General features: G+C 44.5%; 2 protein-coding genes across 2 annotated transcripts; one reads left to right on the top strand and one right to left on the bottom strand.

Annotated features, from left to right (window-relative positions):
* Positions 1-138: 138 nt before the first annotated feature.
* On the top strand, positions 139-2174 carry LOC133017615 (gap junction delta-4 protein-like). Its single transcript, XM_061083735.1, has 2 exons — positions 139-193; positions 1072-2174. Exons 1-2 carry the CDS (start codon positions 139-141, stop codon positions 2172-2174), a joined length of 1158 nt encoding a protein of 385 aa, XP_060939718.1.
* A 7423-nt stretch (positions 2175-9597) lies between these two features.
* On the bottom strand, positions 9598-15780 carry LOC133018398 (frizzled-8-like). Its single transcript, XM_061084760.1, has 2 exons — positions 15765-15780; positions 9598-11354 (listed from the first exon to the last, which is right to left on the bottom strand). The coding sequence occupies exon 2, from the start codon at positions 11317-11319 to the stop codon at positions 9598-9600; it is 1722 nt and encodes a 573-aa protein (XP_060940743.1). The 5' UTR covers positions 11320-11354; positions 15765-15780.
* Between the last annotated feature and the right edge of the window lie 737 nt (positions 15781-16517).

Here is a 16517-nt window from a genome sequence, read left to right as displayed (position 1 = left end):
GGCCGGGACATGCAGGACATCAGAGGTGACTGGGATTAGTGGGGGGGGGGCGTACGTTTGGACCAGCGGAGAAGGGGACAGAGACACAGAAGCACGTCCGTCCAAATCCTCCAAGCCGTCTTCTGAACAAGGAGGAAGATGGGAACCACAGATCTGCTCTTCATCACCATCAGCCACAATGTGTCCTTCATCGGTGAGTTAGAAACTGTTTTACAGATCTAATTATAAAGTAGTTTATCCCTTATGGTACTAATTTGTTGTTGTTACTAATATTATAATGTTTTTGTGTCTCTAATTCACAATAATAAAAGTTTTAACAAGGTTCAAAACTACATGGGAATAAAATACAGAACAGAGAAAGTATTCAAACATCCATTAAAACCAGTTAATAAGTCAGTCATTAACAGGTTTCAGAGGTTTCAAATTTAGAAATAAACTTTTCAAGGTCAGGAGAAGAAAGAGCTGATTTGATTTGGGCTAAATTGGTAAAAAGATAAAAAGATATAAAAGCAAGTTCTTCAAAATTCAGATGTGAATCAAATGTGATACTGAGGATTTTTGGCTGTGGATTAATAAACAGCCAGTAATTATTACTAATTTAGTTTGTGAGTTTGAAAGCTGCTGCACAAATAAAGTTCATCATAGATCATTCCAGTTTTATAACATAAATAAATGTCTTTTTACCCATTTCAAGATTCAAGATTCAAGATTTTTATTATCAAATGCACAACAATAACATTAAGCAGTCGCTTGCAAGGGAATGCTTGAGTCACAAGCTCTCTTCTAGCAATGCTCAAGTAATTACAACCAAAAAAATTAAATAGAAATAGTATAAAATAGAATATCAAAAATTTTAAATAGAAAATAAAATGTATATATCTAAATATATATATATACAGCTCAAGAGAAAAATAGAACAACAATAGTTTCCCTTATGGACAATAAACAGTTTTGCATTGTAATCGTCAGTTGTATTATATTTGGCCTCTTATGTATACTTATGTACTTTTATTACATTCTGTCATGGTTTTCCCAGATAGGATATTATCATTGATATCTTCTCTGTTCCAGGTGCGACCTGGTGGCTGCTGCTGCTTCTCCTCCGGCTGCTGCTCGTCCTTCTCGCTGGTTTCAGCCTCTTCAGCGACGAGCAGGAGCGATTTGTGTGTAACACCATCCAGCCCGGCTGCTCCAACCTGTGCTTCGACGCCTTCTCTCCCGTGTCCGTCCTCCGGCTCTGGTTCTTCCACCTGCTCCTCCTCTGTCTGCCTCATGTGCTGTTTGTGACCCACGTGCTTCACAGGCTGCTGGTGTATCCTCACCTTGGAGGTTCCTGCAGCGCCGGGTCTGGAGGAGGAGGTTCTCTGGAGAACTCCAGCTCCTCCAGAGAAGTGTCCTTGCACAGAGCTCCTCTCCGGGAACGCTTCTACTGCCCTTACTTCCTCGCGGTGCTTCTGAGGATCCTCCTGGAGTTGGCGTTCGGAGCAGGCCAGTATTTCCTCTTCGGCCTCTCGGTTCCAAAGAGCTTCCTCTGCTACGAGGCTCCCTGCACGTCGGGGGTGGAGTGCTACGTCTCCAGACCCACGGAGAAGACCCTGATGCTGAACCTCATGCTGGGGGTCTCCTCCGTGTCCGTGCTGCTCAGCGTGGTCGACCTGCTGAGCTCGGTGAGGGCGATGGTGCGATGGCGGAGGACGAGGGAGAAGCTGATGGAGGAGATGAGTAAAGAGGAGCAGAGCAGCGTGTTCACCACCAGCACCACGGCTGAGGAGGCCGAGGTTCTCCCAACCAGGAGACCAACGGAGGCCAACAAGGAGGAGAAACACGCCGCTGGTGTTTTACCAAACGGTGAACTCCTCTCAACAAAAGCAAATGGCGGACCACCCTGTAGAACGAGTGTATCTACCGATGAGAAGACCCCAGAAAACAAAGACACAAGGGGGGAGATGCTTCGTCCACCGACTCCCATGAGCCATCCTGGGCCAGGTCACTTTGTCTTCCACAGCCACCTGAGACCTCCGCCGTCCCCCCGCCCGGACCCCAGGGGGCCGCCGGGCCTCGGGGGGCCGCCCATGGGTGTGAAGAAGCTTCAGGGCCGGAGCAGCTCGGCTGAAACGAACTCGAGTCAACAGTCGGACAGCAGCGAGTCTCAGGACAGGAGGGCCTGGGTGTGACTGTTATTTGTTTATTTGTTTATTTAGAAGGATCCCCATTAGCTCCGCCCTAAGACAGAGCTACTTGTAGTGGGGCCCACATTTAAAACATACATACAGATATCAAACATTTAAAACATACGTTACATTACAAATATCAAAAGTTAAAATACATTAAAATAATGATCATACAATTTTATATTACAGATATCACAAATTAACTTAGTGGTTATGCAGTTTTACCTTTGTCATGATATAAAACACTGATATATCCAATTCCATAGAAGCGAAAACTGCAAACCATGTAAGAGAATACTACACATTTATGTACAGTACATCAACATCTAGTGTCACAAGTCTGCTGTACCCAAGTGTTTCATTATTTGCTTTTTGAACATACATGTACGTGTCACGTTTATAATTTCTGTTGGTAGTAGGTTCCATGACTTCATGGCTCTGAATCCCACAGAGCGTTTAAGAAAATTGGAGCTTTAACTGTTATCTTAAGCACAATTAACACGTTTGAACTGTAAAGAAAGATGTGTTAGACACTGTAGCTGCACTGATGAATATCTTTTTATGTATATATATATGAATATGATATGAAAGGTTTTACCAATGTCGACTTAAACCCACAAAGAAACAGCTTTATCCTCCTTTAGCTCAATGAGCTGTTGCTTCATGAAGACTTTAAAAAGAGGTCAAATGTTGTGTTGACATCTCACAAACTCTTAATTACTCATAAAGTTATCGATAAGAATCCTGCACGTTACTTTTCTTCATTGACATTTCAAACATTAGCTTTGTCAAGTTATGAAAACAGTCGTGTAAATCTGTTATCTTTGAACTGTAAAGGAAGATGTGTTAGAAACTGTCGCTGCACTGATGATGATCTTATTACAAATAGTAAGATATGAAAGATTTTACCAATGTCGACATAAACCCACAAAGAAACAGGTTTATCCTCTTTTAGCTCAATGAGTCAACTTTAAAAACAGGTCACATGTTGAGTTCTCCTCTTGTTCAGAAGCCTTCGAGTTGTCTGACATCTCTTAAACTCGTAATTACTCATAAAGTTATCAATAAGAATCCTGCACGTTACTTTCTTCATCGACATTTCAAACATTAGCGTCGTCTCTGTCTGTTGAATTCTGTCAAAATGTTTGGTTTCACGCAACGAGATTGATTTGGAGTATTTTTAAACGCATGTTGTTTCTGAATGTTTGATAATAAAATGAGTAAATTGATCAGATTTACGTTGTCTAGTAAAACTTCTTCTCGTGTTTCTACGTTCCATGAAGTCTCTTAACACTTTGAGTGTTTTGCTGTGAGAGAATAAGTCGGTCAAACCAACAGACTCTGACCTTGAAGGCGCTCAGCTGTCGTCTGGATTGCGGGCGCCGGCCGCCACAACAGACGCACTGAGCCGACCTTTGACCTCTGACCTCTCACACGAGCGCTCCACAGCCCAGCCGTGACCCGACCTGAGCCGAACCTGCTCCTTCAACCCTCCCTACGCCATCGCTCAACTTCAACTCAGCACGCAGGGCGAAGCTCGGAGGGTCGATACCGAAGCTGGTGAATGATCACAGACACATTTGATTAAATACAAAGCTTTTGGAAGGGAATGGAGCCGATAATGAAACAGAGAAGTGTATTTTTCTTACAGTTCTTTCCTTTAACATTTGGATTTTTGCTGTTTTCTTGAATGTTTTAAATCCTAAAACGATGACAAACATCAACCAGCAACAAACTCAGCGGCAATTACTGCAACACAAGTTTATTATGCAGAAACTCATTGTGAATTTAACAACACAACCCGTGAGGCTGCAGCCATGACCCGAACACATGCCCCATACCTTCCCATTCTTCTTCTGCTGTGGTATTTGAAGCAGCTAAGACATGCAGAAACATTAGAGGGGGGGGGGCTGGTGGTCAGTAGGGTGCTCGGTGAAAGGGCCGGAGCTGTCGCTGGTGGAGGTCAAAAGGTCGCACAAGCAAACCTGATGACCCCACACACTCGCATAGAAGTGTCCCCAAAGGTGACTGTGTGTGTTACCGTGTGTGTGTGTGTCTGTGTGTTTGTGTGTGTGTGTGTTGCTGCTGACCTCCCACAGATTTATGCTTCAACACAAAACAATCACACAGAAAGAATCTTCTCAGCACGTCACAGGTTCTTCTTTGTTCCACATCATGAGGATCAGTTTGTCTCCACCCGCCAGTCACATCACAACTTATTAATAGGTTGTGTAACAATGTCTAAAACACAACATGGAGGATCAGCACAGACAAAAGAGTTTGGACGCCTCATTACAGCCGAACATCTAATTTCTCAGCGTTGATCTGCTGCCACGAGTCTCCTTCTTCTCTGCTCACAGACTTTAGTGACTCTTCTTCATGAGGTTGTGTACTGGTTCTGTGTGATAGTTTGCTGGTCACAGCTGGAGCGTTCCAGTTCCTCCCAGTCATAGGTCAACTGGTTCGAGATCAGAGGTCAGTGCAGGTCAGTCAGTCTCCAACACTTAATGGACCAACAACTTGAACTTAGAGATTTAATCAGGAGATACTGCTGCTGACCCTAAGTCCACAGAAGCCCATTTGTTGTCTTTACTGACATCTAGTGGCCAGTTCTGAGTAGTGCAGTAGATAAAAGAACAAATGAGAGTAGATCATAGAGGTGAAAAATAGAAAACTATTTAATAATAGGGTGACATAACATTACATAGCATGAAAAATGTATTTTTGTATATTAGTAGCAACACATGATCCAGTTCTTTAAAATGCTATATTATGAATACAAATAATAGAACAGTGAAAACAGTAATTTACTGTTAAATTTAAATTACCTGATAAACTGCCACGTTAAGAACATGGAAATTATTCTATAGTTCTAACTCTATTTTATTTACAGTATTTTCCTGCTGATTAACAAACACTGTTCCTGTCGATTAAACACTTCAGCAACTGAAAGAATCAAGTTTGAAATGATCGAACGACTCAAAAGTTTGTCAGTGTTAAAGAAACGTCTGAATTGAAATCACACAAACTGCTTCACATGTGCACGTTGTGTTGTTTAAAATCTGAATAAAGATGATTTATGATAGTTTATCAGAAGTCAGTCTCCTCCTGAACTGAATTTAACGCTGCAGCACATCAGGGGGAAGTCAGACGCATCTCCAGTATTGATTACCCAGAATCCTCTTCACCTTTGAGCTGGTAGAGATGAGATTGGAAAGGGGGTTCGTCCTTCATGGGCACGACTCTGGAAACTAAATCCATGCGGTCGTCCTTTGGTGTTAATGACGGAGGATTGATCCGGGTCTCGTCTCTTCTTTGACTTTCTGACTGAGGATTAGAGAGCGACCGACAAATGATAAACTGCTCTTCAACATAGACACGTTCACAAAGGCCGACCCCAAGCTGCAAGTCTTTTAATATCATTTTATCAACCCACACAGAGCAGATTAAAACCCATAAGAGATGCTTAAATTATATATTTAGGTGTTTTCTATAAAGCTGCAGGATTAAGTTGAGACAGAAGAAAACACAAAGGGTCAAAACTGAAGCAGACGACCAGAGATTTTCATCGAGTATCGAGTTCAATCCTTAAAATCCTCAAATTAATGTAACACAATGCAACTCAACACCATCTTTCCTGAATCTGCGCCGATCTGAGATGATCCCTCTGATCCGACAGAGTTTCACCAGATTCACACGACTGTTTTCACGACTTGACCGATTCTCCACGGAACATGTGACCTGATCCTCACGTGTGAAATCTCCTGAGTCTGGAACCCGTTCACGTTTCAGTCTGACATCACATTGTGCTTGTTCTCACATCAGGAGGATATTTACAGAGCTGCACTCCTTTTTTTTTTGACCCTGCAGAGAATTCCAGGTATGACAAACATGACCTTTAACCTCTCACCTCTACACACACCCCACTCCTGCACGCCTCCACACGCGAGAAAGTAACATAAATTGTTGTATTTTAAAAATTAAAATTAAAAACAAAGTTAAAACATCGTGAATCTTGTTCACTTTTGTGATCTCCTGTCTTTTGATTCTTGAAATAATAATAATAAAAACACTTGAATAACATTGTGAGAGAGTAAATCTGTTTGTTACTTTTCCCAGGAATGATTTATGGATCTTGAATAAAGAGAATCAGTCACATGTGAGACGTCTGGATCAGAATGAGCTGGAGGTCTGACTTCTCCTGCGGGTTCTTCTTGTTCCAGCCTGCAGCCGAGTGCAGAGGTGGTCGACCTAATCCAGATTAAACTGTCAAGTTTCAGGTAAGTCTGTGGAAATAGAGAGCAAAGCCTGAACCGCTGAGTGGGCGACTTACAGAGGATGAACCTCTCTGACTGACGACTTTTATTCTGTGAGCTGCCGGAGTCGGGGTTTTCCCCCGAGGGAATGAAGTGGGAATCCATCTATTCATCCAACGTGATCCGGCGCTGGGCCGCTGACGCCCAAAAGGAACATTTGTGGGAAAAAATCAAAGTTTACTTGTCATGTTTTATGTTGCACCATCATTACCTGACGTGAGCAGAAAGCTGTGAGTCATCACCGTGGAGAAACGTTTGTGTTGGACAGTTTTATTTGTGTGTAACCAGGACCTGACTTTATTCCTATTGTCACTGAAAGTAGAAATGCTTCCCGCCCATCTTTGTTTACAATCTGAAATTAAAAGCTCCCACTGTTGTGTGACCTTTCACTGTGTGTGTGTGTGTTTGTGTGTCTGTGTGTGTGTGTGTCAGCTCGCTGCACAGAGACTGAATTCACAGAGCCGATGAAGACGAGCTGCTCTTCACCTCCAGCGTCTTGTTGACGTTAGCAGGAGACGAATCAGCCTCGACCTCTCGACCCATTTCCTCTGTTGATTTTGGCTTCGGGGCTTGAGGGAACATGCCCAGCCCCCCCCCACCCCACCCAACACACACACACACACACACACACAGACACACACACAGGAAGAGGAAGTGAAGCTGTCTCAGGGTTAACAAGCAGTGGCAGAGCAATTTGTTCGCATTGGACGCAGTAAACAGGAGCTGCCGTCTGATTATTAGATGATTGATAATCATAATTGACGACAAATCGGACGTTGGGTCAAAGTTGTTTCAGTTCGGCCTCAGTTCGTTCTGATGGAGGAGCCCAAATGCATTCTGGGCCATATTCAACGACCTGCTCAGTGCGAAGATAAGACCGTAAAAGTGTCGTATTATGATTTCTGTAAAGTTGTATTACTTCAGAAATGTGGTTTTAAACTCTCTGATATCTCACATACCACCTGTTCTGTTATTTGGCATTTTAAGGTTGCAAAGTCATCTTTATATTTATACTTTATACTTTTTTGTGGCCACAATATCAACACTGATCGACGGATGATTTCGAAAAACATTATTCCAGGGCCGGGAGTCGACACCAGGTCTGAACTGGTTCTGGACCTTGTCCCATTGTTTGAAAGCTGAAGACACAAGTAGATTATCTGATGATCAGTATTTAACTTCTTCAACTGTCTGAAAACTTCACATGTTACGTTCAGCTCCAGTTAAAAGTGTTTGAACAACCAGACAGAGCAGTGGACATTGTTTTTTATTTAATAATACAAAATATAATAATCTAAGAGATTCAGGAAATAAATGTGCGTCAGAAACAAGTAGAATTTGCATCTTGTTTAAGCAGTTTTTACTTTTTACATTAAGCAAATTTGTAGATTAGTTGAATTAATCGTTTCTGCTCTACAGCCGTTTGACCACAAGGTGGCAGCAGAACACAACTGCATCTGTCTCTCCTCACCACTGTGGAACTCAGACTCTTCTCCAGACTCTTCTCTAGAGCTCCCAGAGGAGCTCGTTAGTTTTCTGGACTCTTGTCATCTGAGTTTCTAAATGATTTAAACACACGGTGTTGCAGTGTTGTCTTTAACATTAAGAAGAGAAGTCGTATTTTCTCACACTGGAGGCAAAACATAGACCCTTCTCCTACGAGCTCTCCTATAGAGGCCATTACGGTAAGTAACTTTAAACACGATAGACAGTGTGTAGGTCTGCAGCTACACGTCTGCACATCCTAACTGAGGTCTTAATAATGAGTTACACACATTTAACGTCCTTTCAGTGTCTGCATGTTAAATTACACAGAATCTAAATAACGCTTGAGTCGTTTTCCTCAAAGTTCTTGTCACAAACTTGAGGAAACATCTCCCTCCTGATCCATGAGTTGCACAAAGTTAAAAACCACGAACCAGTTGCAGAGTGAGTTAAGTTCCTTTACCTCACTTTGGTTTAACTGTGACACGTTTATCCCGGATCAGGGTTTAGGAGAGGACAGGAGCCTGGAGCATTAAACCCAGGAGACCCCCTGTGGTGTCTCCATTGCCATGATGATGTTGTCCCCCGCCTGTCTCAGCGTGAGAACCTGCAGCCCAGCGGAGGTTTACAGGAGCTTAACCATCAATATAAATGAAATCCACCTCCAAACGCTTTTAAAAAATCACCACAAAAACATCTTTGTGCGTAAAAGACACACAACACAGGCGACAATAACCCAGGACGCAGCAGGTGGACAAATTTCCAATAAAAACTTGTTTTATTCTCAAAAAATAAAAATCTGCTATCAAAGGTGGAATAATTACACATATTTACAATCTCGTAAATTTTTCCATATACAAAAATGTACAATCTATGTACAGCAACAATAATTATATATAAATACACTTTTCTTTTTACGCGCGGATGCAACAACCCGTATATGAGAGACACAGTATTAATAAGGCAGTTGATGGATGTGGAGCTCGTGTTTTTTTTTAAGACACAGCGGTTTTCTTTCTTTATAGGGGGGGGTTTGGGGGGGGGGTGAGGGGGTGGTCCAGGGGTCTCATCAGCTGTGCGCATTCAATTAAAGCCCCCCAAGAGGAGACTCTGCATCCTTTAGTGCCAGGTACATTGTTCTGCAGCTCATTCTCTAAGGAGAAGCCATTAGGCGTTTCATTAATGAGCTAATTACAACACGCTGATGGACAATAAGCCCCGCCCACCCTCTATTCAAACATAAGGACGTCATTTGGATAAGGCAATAAGAGGATGAACACCTGATTCTGTAACTTTTTTTCAGAAGTTTCCATCATCATCATCATCAGAGGAGGAGGAGGAAGAGGAGGAGGAGGAGTGCACGTCACCAAGATGGAACCATCCATGGCACATTAAAAATAATAATTTAACAAATAATAAAAATTTTCAAAAGAGCTGGTTCTATAGTTTGTTTGTTTTGTTTTTGTTTTGTGATTCAAAGTATTTCATTGCCAGCGACTGCTTTCATGTTTTCTCTGTGAATTTGTCAACAAAAATCTTGAATCCTGAATCTTGAATTTTGAATTTTGAATTTTGAATTTTGAGTCTTGAATCTTGGGGGTCCAGGGGGTGTAAAAAGATAAAAGTCAGACCCGGGACAGAGGCATCTGCTTGGGGCAGGACCCGGAGCTCGCCGTGCCGGACCTCCACGTCAACCCGGTGCTGACGTCACTGTACATGGACCCGGACGAGGTCTTGGACCCCCAGCAGCAGCGGGTGCAGAACCGCCTCCAGGACTCCAGGGTCTTCCCGGACCAGACCCAGGCCCCCGAGGTGATGCCCACCAGGAGGCACATGAAGTACTTCAGCATGAACACTGCGTAGTCCGGTTTCTGCTGCTGCCTCGGGCCCGGGTCCTGGTCCTGGTCCGACTGGCACGTACAGTTGTGCGTAATTTCCCACGCCTCCCGGTTGTGTTGCTCGTAGAAGTAACACGCCACGATCACCGTGGCCGGGACCGTGTAGAGCACCGAGAAGACCCCGATCCGGATCATCAGCCGCTCCAGCTTGTCCGTCTTGGTCCCCCCTTGCTGCTTGATGACGCTCCGGATCCGGAACAGGGACACGAAGCCGGCCAGCAGGAACATGGTGCCGATGAACAGGTAGATGACCAGGGGCGCCAGCACGAACCCGCGCAGGTTGTCCAGGTTCTGGTTCCCCACGTAGCAGATCCCGGCCACGGAGTCCCCGTCCACGGAGCTCAGGGCCAGGACCGCGATGGACTTCATGCTGGGGACGAGCCAGGCCGCCAGGTGGAAGTACTGGGAATAACCCGCTATGGCCTCGTTGCCCCACTTCATCCCGGCCGCCAGGAACCAGGTCAGGGACAGGATCACCCACCAGATGGACGAGGCCATGCCGAAGAAGTAGATGAGCAGGAAGACCACCGTGCACAGAGCCGGACCCGTGGTGTCGTAGTGGATCTGGTCCAGGCCGTGGTCCCGGGTGCAGGCCACCGCTTCGTGCCCGGCCACCAGGCGCACGATGTACCCGAGGGAGACCAGCATGTAGCAGGCGGACAGGAAGATGATGGGTCGCTCCGGGTACTGGAACCGGTCCATGTCGATCAGGAACGTGGCCACGGTGCAGAAGCTGGACAGGAAGCACAGGATGGACCAGAGTCCGATCCAGAAGCTGGTGAAGCTCCTCTCCTCCGCGGTGAAGTACGGGTTGTGGCACGGCATGGCACAGTTCGGGACCTGGCCCGTCTGGACCCGGTTGCGCAGCGGGTGGTCTCCGGGCACCGGGACCATGGGGGCCCGGCAGAAGCAGCCGGACTCGCAGGGGAGAAGAGGGGGTGCTGCGGGTTTGACGTGTTTCCCCGGGACCCCCCCTCGACCGTACCCGCTCTTCTTCCTCGGGTTGAAGGGCTTCAGGGGTCGCTGGGTGGGCTTCACCGGCACCGGGGGGGACACGGTGGTGGTCTGGCTCCCGTTGTGGTCCATGCACAGCGTGTCCTGGTTCCCTTGCTCCGGCAGCAGGTCGCACCGCATCCGGTCCGGCCACGGGAACCCGTACTGCCTCATCAGGGGGGCGCAGCCGGCCCGGGCCCGCTCGCACACGCTCCTGCAGGGGGGCAGGGGCTTCTTGTAGTCCTCCAGGCAGATGGGGGTGTACATGCTGCACAGGAAGAACCGCAGGTCCGGGGAGCACTTGATCTCCACCAGGGGCCAGAACTGGTGCACCTCCAGACCCGCCTCGTCCTGGGTGTCGTGGTGGAACTGGTTGGGCATGAAGGTGTGATTGTACCCGATCCCTTTGCAAAGGGGGACCGAGATCTCCTGGCACTGGAGCTCCTTGGCCCCCATGCAACCCGTGCCGTGCCAGACCAGGGCCAGGAGGACCATGCAGAACCACCAGGAGGAGTCCGGGACCTGCAGGATCCGGATCCGGTCCATCGTCTCTCTTTACGCACGGCTCCTTAATCCAGAGCAGCTGCTGGAGTCATGAGCGCAGAGGAGGGAGGTGAGCGTGGATCTGGAAGAGCCCACATGCACTTCTCTCTCGCTCTCTCTCTCTCTCTCCCTCTCTTTCCCTCTCTCTCTCCTTCTCTCTCTCTCTCTCTCTCTCTGAATGCTCTGTGGATGGAGGGTGTGTTTGGTTTTATACCGGGACAGCGAGGACACTCCCCCTAGCCCGGGCGGGGAGGGGATAGAAGAAGAAGTCAATCCACGACTCGTTCTATAGGTGTTTGTTTAAAACGTTCACCCTGGAGGAAGGGTTATAATCACATTGTCTCTGTTAACACACACACACACACACGGACACACACTCACACACACACACACACTCAGGGGGGGTCGTAACACAATAGAGACACAAGGAGGAGATGTAATTAGTGCTGGAGACAATAGGGAGTAAACTGTCATTAACTCATTGTGTGTAACGGTTTTTTAAGCTGAGAGGATTTCCCCCCAGAATATATTCTCTAACATTTAATTATCAGAGTCGGTTAATTAATATATTATATAAATATTATAATTATTTTAGGTTGAGATCAAATGACATCAGTCTGATTTGACACTTTTCAAAGAGAGAGCGATATTAACTTTATTAGAACTTAATATAATAATAAATCATTAAGTTATTGCACTGCCTGATGAATCTCTGCAGACTTGTTGCATCCCACCTGGACATTAATATAATTAAATATGTATTAATTAATTAATTAATAATGTATACATGTGTACATGTTATTATTATTATTATATTTACTATTATTAGTAGTAGACTGTTGCTGCCAGTATTACTATATACTGCTATTATATTGGTGTAATTACTATCATATATAAATATATATTATGTTATATTATATACTATATATACTGTACTATTTGTATATACTGTCTAACAATAACATTACCATCATATCATCAGTACTATTACCATCATCTTGCCACTGCACCTTATCTTCCTATTTATCTTGTGTTTCTGTTTTTATTCTTTCTACCTCAATAGTTTTTATTTTATTCTATTGTATTGTATTTTATTGTATTCAAATATACCGGCTGCTATGACGACTTAATTTCCCTTCGGGGATGAATAAAGTAATCTATCTATCTATCTATCTATCTATCTATCTATCTATCTATCTATCTATCTATCTATCTATCTATCTATCTATCTATCTATCTATCTATCTATCTATCTATCTATCTATCTATCTATCTATCTATCTATCTATCTATCTATCTATCTATCTATCTATCTATCTATCTATCCATCATCTATCTATCTATCTATCTATCTATCTATCTATCTATCTATCTATCTATCTATCTATCTATCTATCTATCTATCTATCTATCTATCTATCTATCTATCTATCTATCTATCTATCTATCTATCTATCTATCTATCTATCTATCTATCTATCTATCCATCCATCCATCCATCCATCCATCCATCCATCCATCCATCCATCCATCCATCCATCCATCCATCCATCCATCCATCCATCCATCCATCCATCTATCTATCTATCTATCTATCTATCTATCTATCTATCTATCTATCTATCTATCTATCCATCCTTCTATCTATCTATCTATCTATCTATCTATCTATCTATCTATCTATCTATCTATCTATCTATCTATCTATCTATCTATCTATCTATCTATCTATCTATCTATCTATCTATCTATCTATCTATCTATCTATCTATCTATCTATCTATCTATCTATCTATCTATCTATCTATCTATCTATCTATCTTAAAATATATACATTTGCCTGCATGTTAAACTTTGATATTTGCACAAATATTTAACTTAAATACGCTTTTCATGCTAATTTCTCACATTTACATTTCTGTCCCTGTCACACACTCGTCACCTCCAGTTGCTTTTAGATGATTTGCACATTTAAATGTTCATTAGTGCATCATAAAAAACAAGAAACACTTTGTTGAATCATGTTTTATTATTGACTTGAGATCTGCCAGTTCTGTCTTCATGTGTTTACAGACATTAACTCATTTGGATGGAAATGCTCAGAACATTAGGGTGTGGATATTTTCTGTAGTTTCTCTTCTGAAGAAGAAGGAGGAGAAAGTTGTTTCTTCACTTTTGTGTCGTGTGTAGGAAACTTTAAAACACAGACGTTTCACTTTGCTTTGACTTTTCCTGCTGTAATTTCACATGGGCTCATAATAAAAGCTCCCTCTGGAATATCTAAGGAACATTTCCAGGGATCCAGCCCGTGTTTCAAAGCAGCTATATCGTTATTAGTTTGTATTATTTCGTGCAAAAACTGTTTTGATTATTAATGCTAGTCCATCATTCACCCTCCGCTGGAGTGAGTGACCGACAGATCCCTGAGAACATGTTTGACTGGTGAGTGAAGGAATGAAGGGAAACATGCTGCTGTAAGACAGTGTGTGTGTGTCTGTGTGTGTGTGTGTGTGTGTGTGTGTGTGTGTGTGTGTGTGTGTGTGTGTGTGTGTGTGTGTGTGTGTGTGTGTGTGTGTGGTAAGGCAGTTTAATGTGCTCTTGTTAGCCCACAGCAGGGGGTCGTCTTGGACTAAAGGGAGGAGGCTGTTTATATTAACGCTGCTGCCAATGTTTCACTCTGCGCCTGCTGAGCCGGTGATTACTGCGACGCAGCGACCGGGCCCAACAAACATGTGTGTGTGTCTGTGTGTGTGTGTGTGTAAACAGATCCCGAGCTCAGCCCAAAGAAAACAAGCTAAAGCAGGCAGATACAGAATTCGTGATAGCACTAATTAAAGTAACTCACACTCCTTATTGGATTCATCAGCTTCAAATGGATCCGAGGCTCAGACGAACTTCTTCAATCCACAGGTTCCATCACAACTCATCAGCTGCAAACTCCCGTGTTTACTGAAGGATGCTCGCGTCGGCTCAGGCAAACACACCAGCTGCTAATCAGAAATAAGTTTATAAATTGGATTTAACGGCTTTTATTTGAAACCTGATTGGTTCGATCCAAGCTTCATGTCATGGGGTCTGGTTAGTTTTAGTCTAGCTGCTTCCTCTTCTTCTTCTCTTGCTTGATGCTGTCCTCAAGTTCCTGCAGCTGATCAGAAAGTCCAACTTATCCCCAAAAAGTTTTTACATTTTGGTCCGTTCTGAAAAGACAGAAAGTCTAGAGCAGACAAGTTCCCTTTACTGGTGCAACGACCCACAAACACCCACCAACCATCTGGCTTCTGTCTGAATGGACTCGATCACTAGTCACTTCCAGGTCAAATGAGACAGGTTTTTATCGGGACTCTTATTCGAGAAGACAGCGAGGTGAGAGAGGAGACACTTCTCGATATCTCTCTGTTTTCTGCTGTTCGACAAACACTCGTCTGGCTGAAATGTGGAACAAATCAAATGAAAACACTACTTAAAAAAGGGGAAACAGCACAGATTTAAGGTCCATAAGAGATAAGTTCACTTATCAATGCCTATAATCTATAAACGGTTAATGTTTGCATCTGCGTCTTTGGTTTTCTGATGAATCCAAATGACTGGGATGTGGACCTTGTAGGTTTTGAGTTCATTCACTCATTCCTGAGCTTGTTAGACACAATATGATCCTCCAGCAGCTCTTTATTCACAGAGTTCTCTCAGTGAAGCTGGAATTATGATGCTCGTGTTGATAACAATCATTAACTTTTACTCTCACAGCAGTGATGTGTCCTCCCAGCCGGACCTCCTCCAGCAGGTGAAAGTCTGAGGAAACAGGCGCCTCCTTCTCCTCCTCCTTCCTCCTTCTCCTTCTCCTTCTCCTTCTCCTTCTCCTTCTCCTTCTCCTTCTCCTTCTCCTTCTCCTTCTCCTCCTCCTTCCTCCTTCTCCTCCTTCTCCTCCTTCTCCTCCTTCTCCCTCCTTCTCCTCCTTCTCCTCCTTCTCCTCCTTCTCCCTCCTTCTCCTCCATCTCCTCCTTCTCCTCCCCCTCCTCCCCCTCCTCCTCCTCCCCCTCCTCCCTCCACCTCCTCCTTCTCCTCCTTCTCCTCCTTCTCCTCCTTCTCCCTCCTTCTCCCTCCTTCTCCTCCTTCTCCTCCTTCTCCTCCTCCTTCTCCTCCTTCTCCCTCCTTCTCCTCCTTCTCCCTCCTTCTCCTCCTTCTCCTCCTTCTCCCTCCTTCTCCTCCTTCTACTCCTTCTCCTCCTTCTCCCTCCTTCTCCTTCTCCTCCTTCTCCCTCCTTCTTCCTCCTTCTCCTCCTTCTCGTCCTTCTCCTACTTCTCCTCCTTCTCCTCCTTCTCCTCCTCCTCCTCCTATAGAACACCAGGCTGAGCATCGGTTGCACCATCCTCTGTCTATCAGAGTGGAACCCGTATTGATTAACTAGGCTGATAGGCCCGGCGGCCCCCCCGGCCCCCCGGCCACCAACTGTCGCCCTTGCCCCCCCAACCCCCCCGCCCCCCCCCCACCTCCTGCGAGCAGCGGCGATAGCAGGAGTCCAGTTACACGCTGGCCTCTTGCATACCAACTTTAAAAGGGGGGAAATGGAATTACTGCATCTGTTTAGAAGTCACTTTCAGCATTCTCCAGGCTGCTGCCCCCCCCACACCAACCACTCCTCTATCCAACCCCCCCCCCTCCTCAGACTCTCCCAGGGCTCTCAAAGTTCATGTTGAAGGGGGGGGGGGGTTTCTCACAGAGTTACTGAGGCATGCTGGGAAACTCCTCATGGGAAGTTTGTCCCGGTGACGTTCTCAAACTCGTCCGTCCTTCATATGTAATATTTATATATATAATGTTTATTAACATTGGTTATTATTGTGTGTATGAATATTGGATCAAAAACATCCAATATATACAAAGTACAAATTAAAATAACACAAAGTGAGACTGGTTTTGCAAGCCTTTTAAAATAAATGTGTATTTCAAATATTCCAGAATTTGAAGGTTTTCATTAGAAACCTTCAATTCCTCTGAGTTCTTAGAGGACAGATGAATAACAAACGTAATAAAAACATCTGTCCGTCTATTGTTGTAGAGAATAAACAACGATAATGTTGTTTATGACATTTTTAATGAGTTTCTCTGAGCTG

The sequence above is a fragment of the Limanda limanda genome, chromosome 13 (genome assembly GCF_963576545.1).
Source record: "Limanda limanda chromosome 13, fLimLim1.1, whole genome shotgun sequence".
In the NCBI taxonomy this organism is placed as follows: domain Eukaryota; kingdom Metazoa; phylum Chordata; class Actinopteri; order Pleuronectiformes; family Pleuronectidae; genus Limanda; species Limanda limanda.
This window is presented reverse-complemented; position numbering and strand designations above follow the sequence as displayed.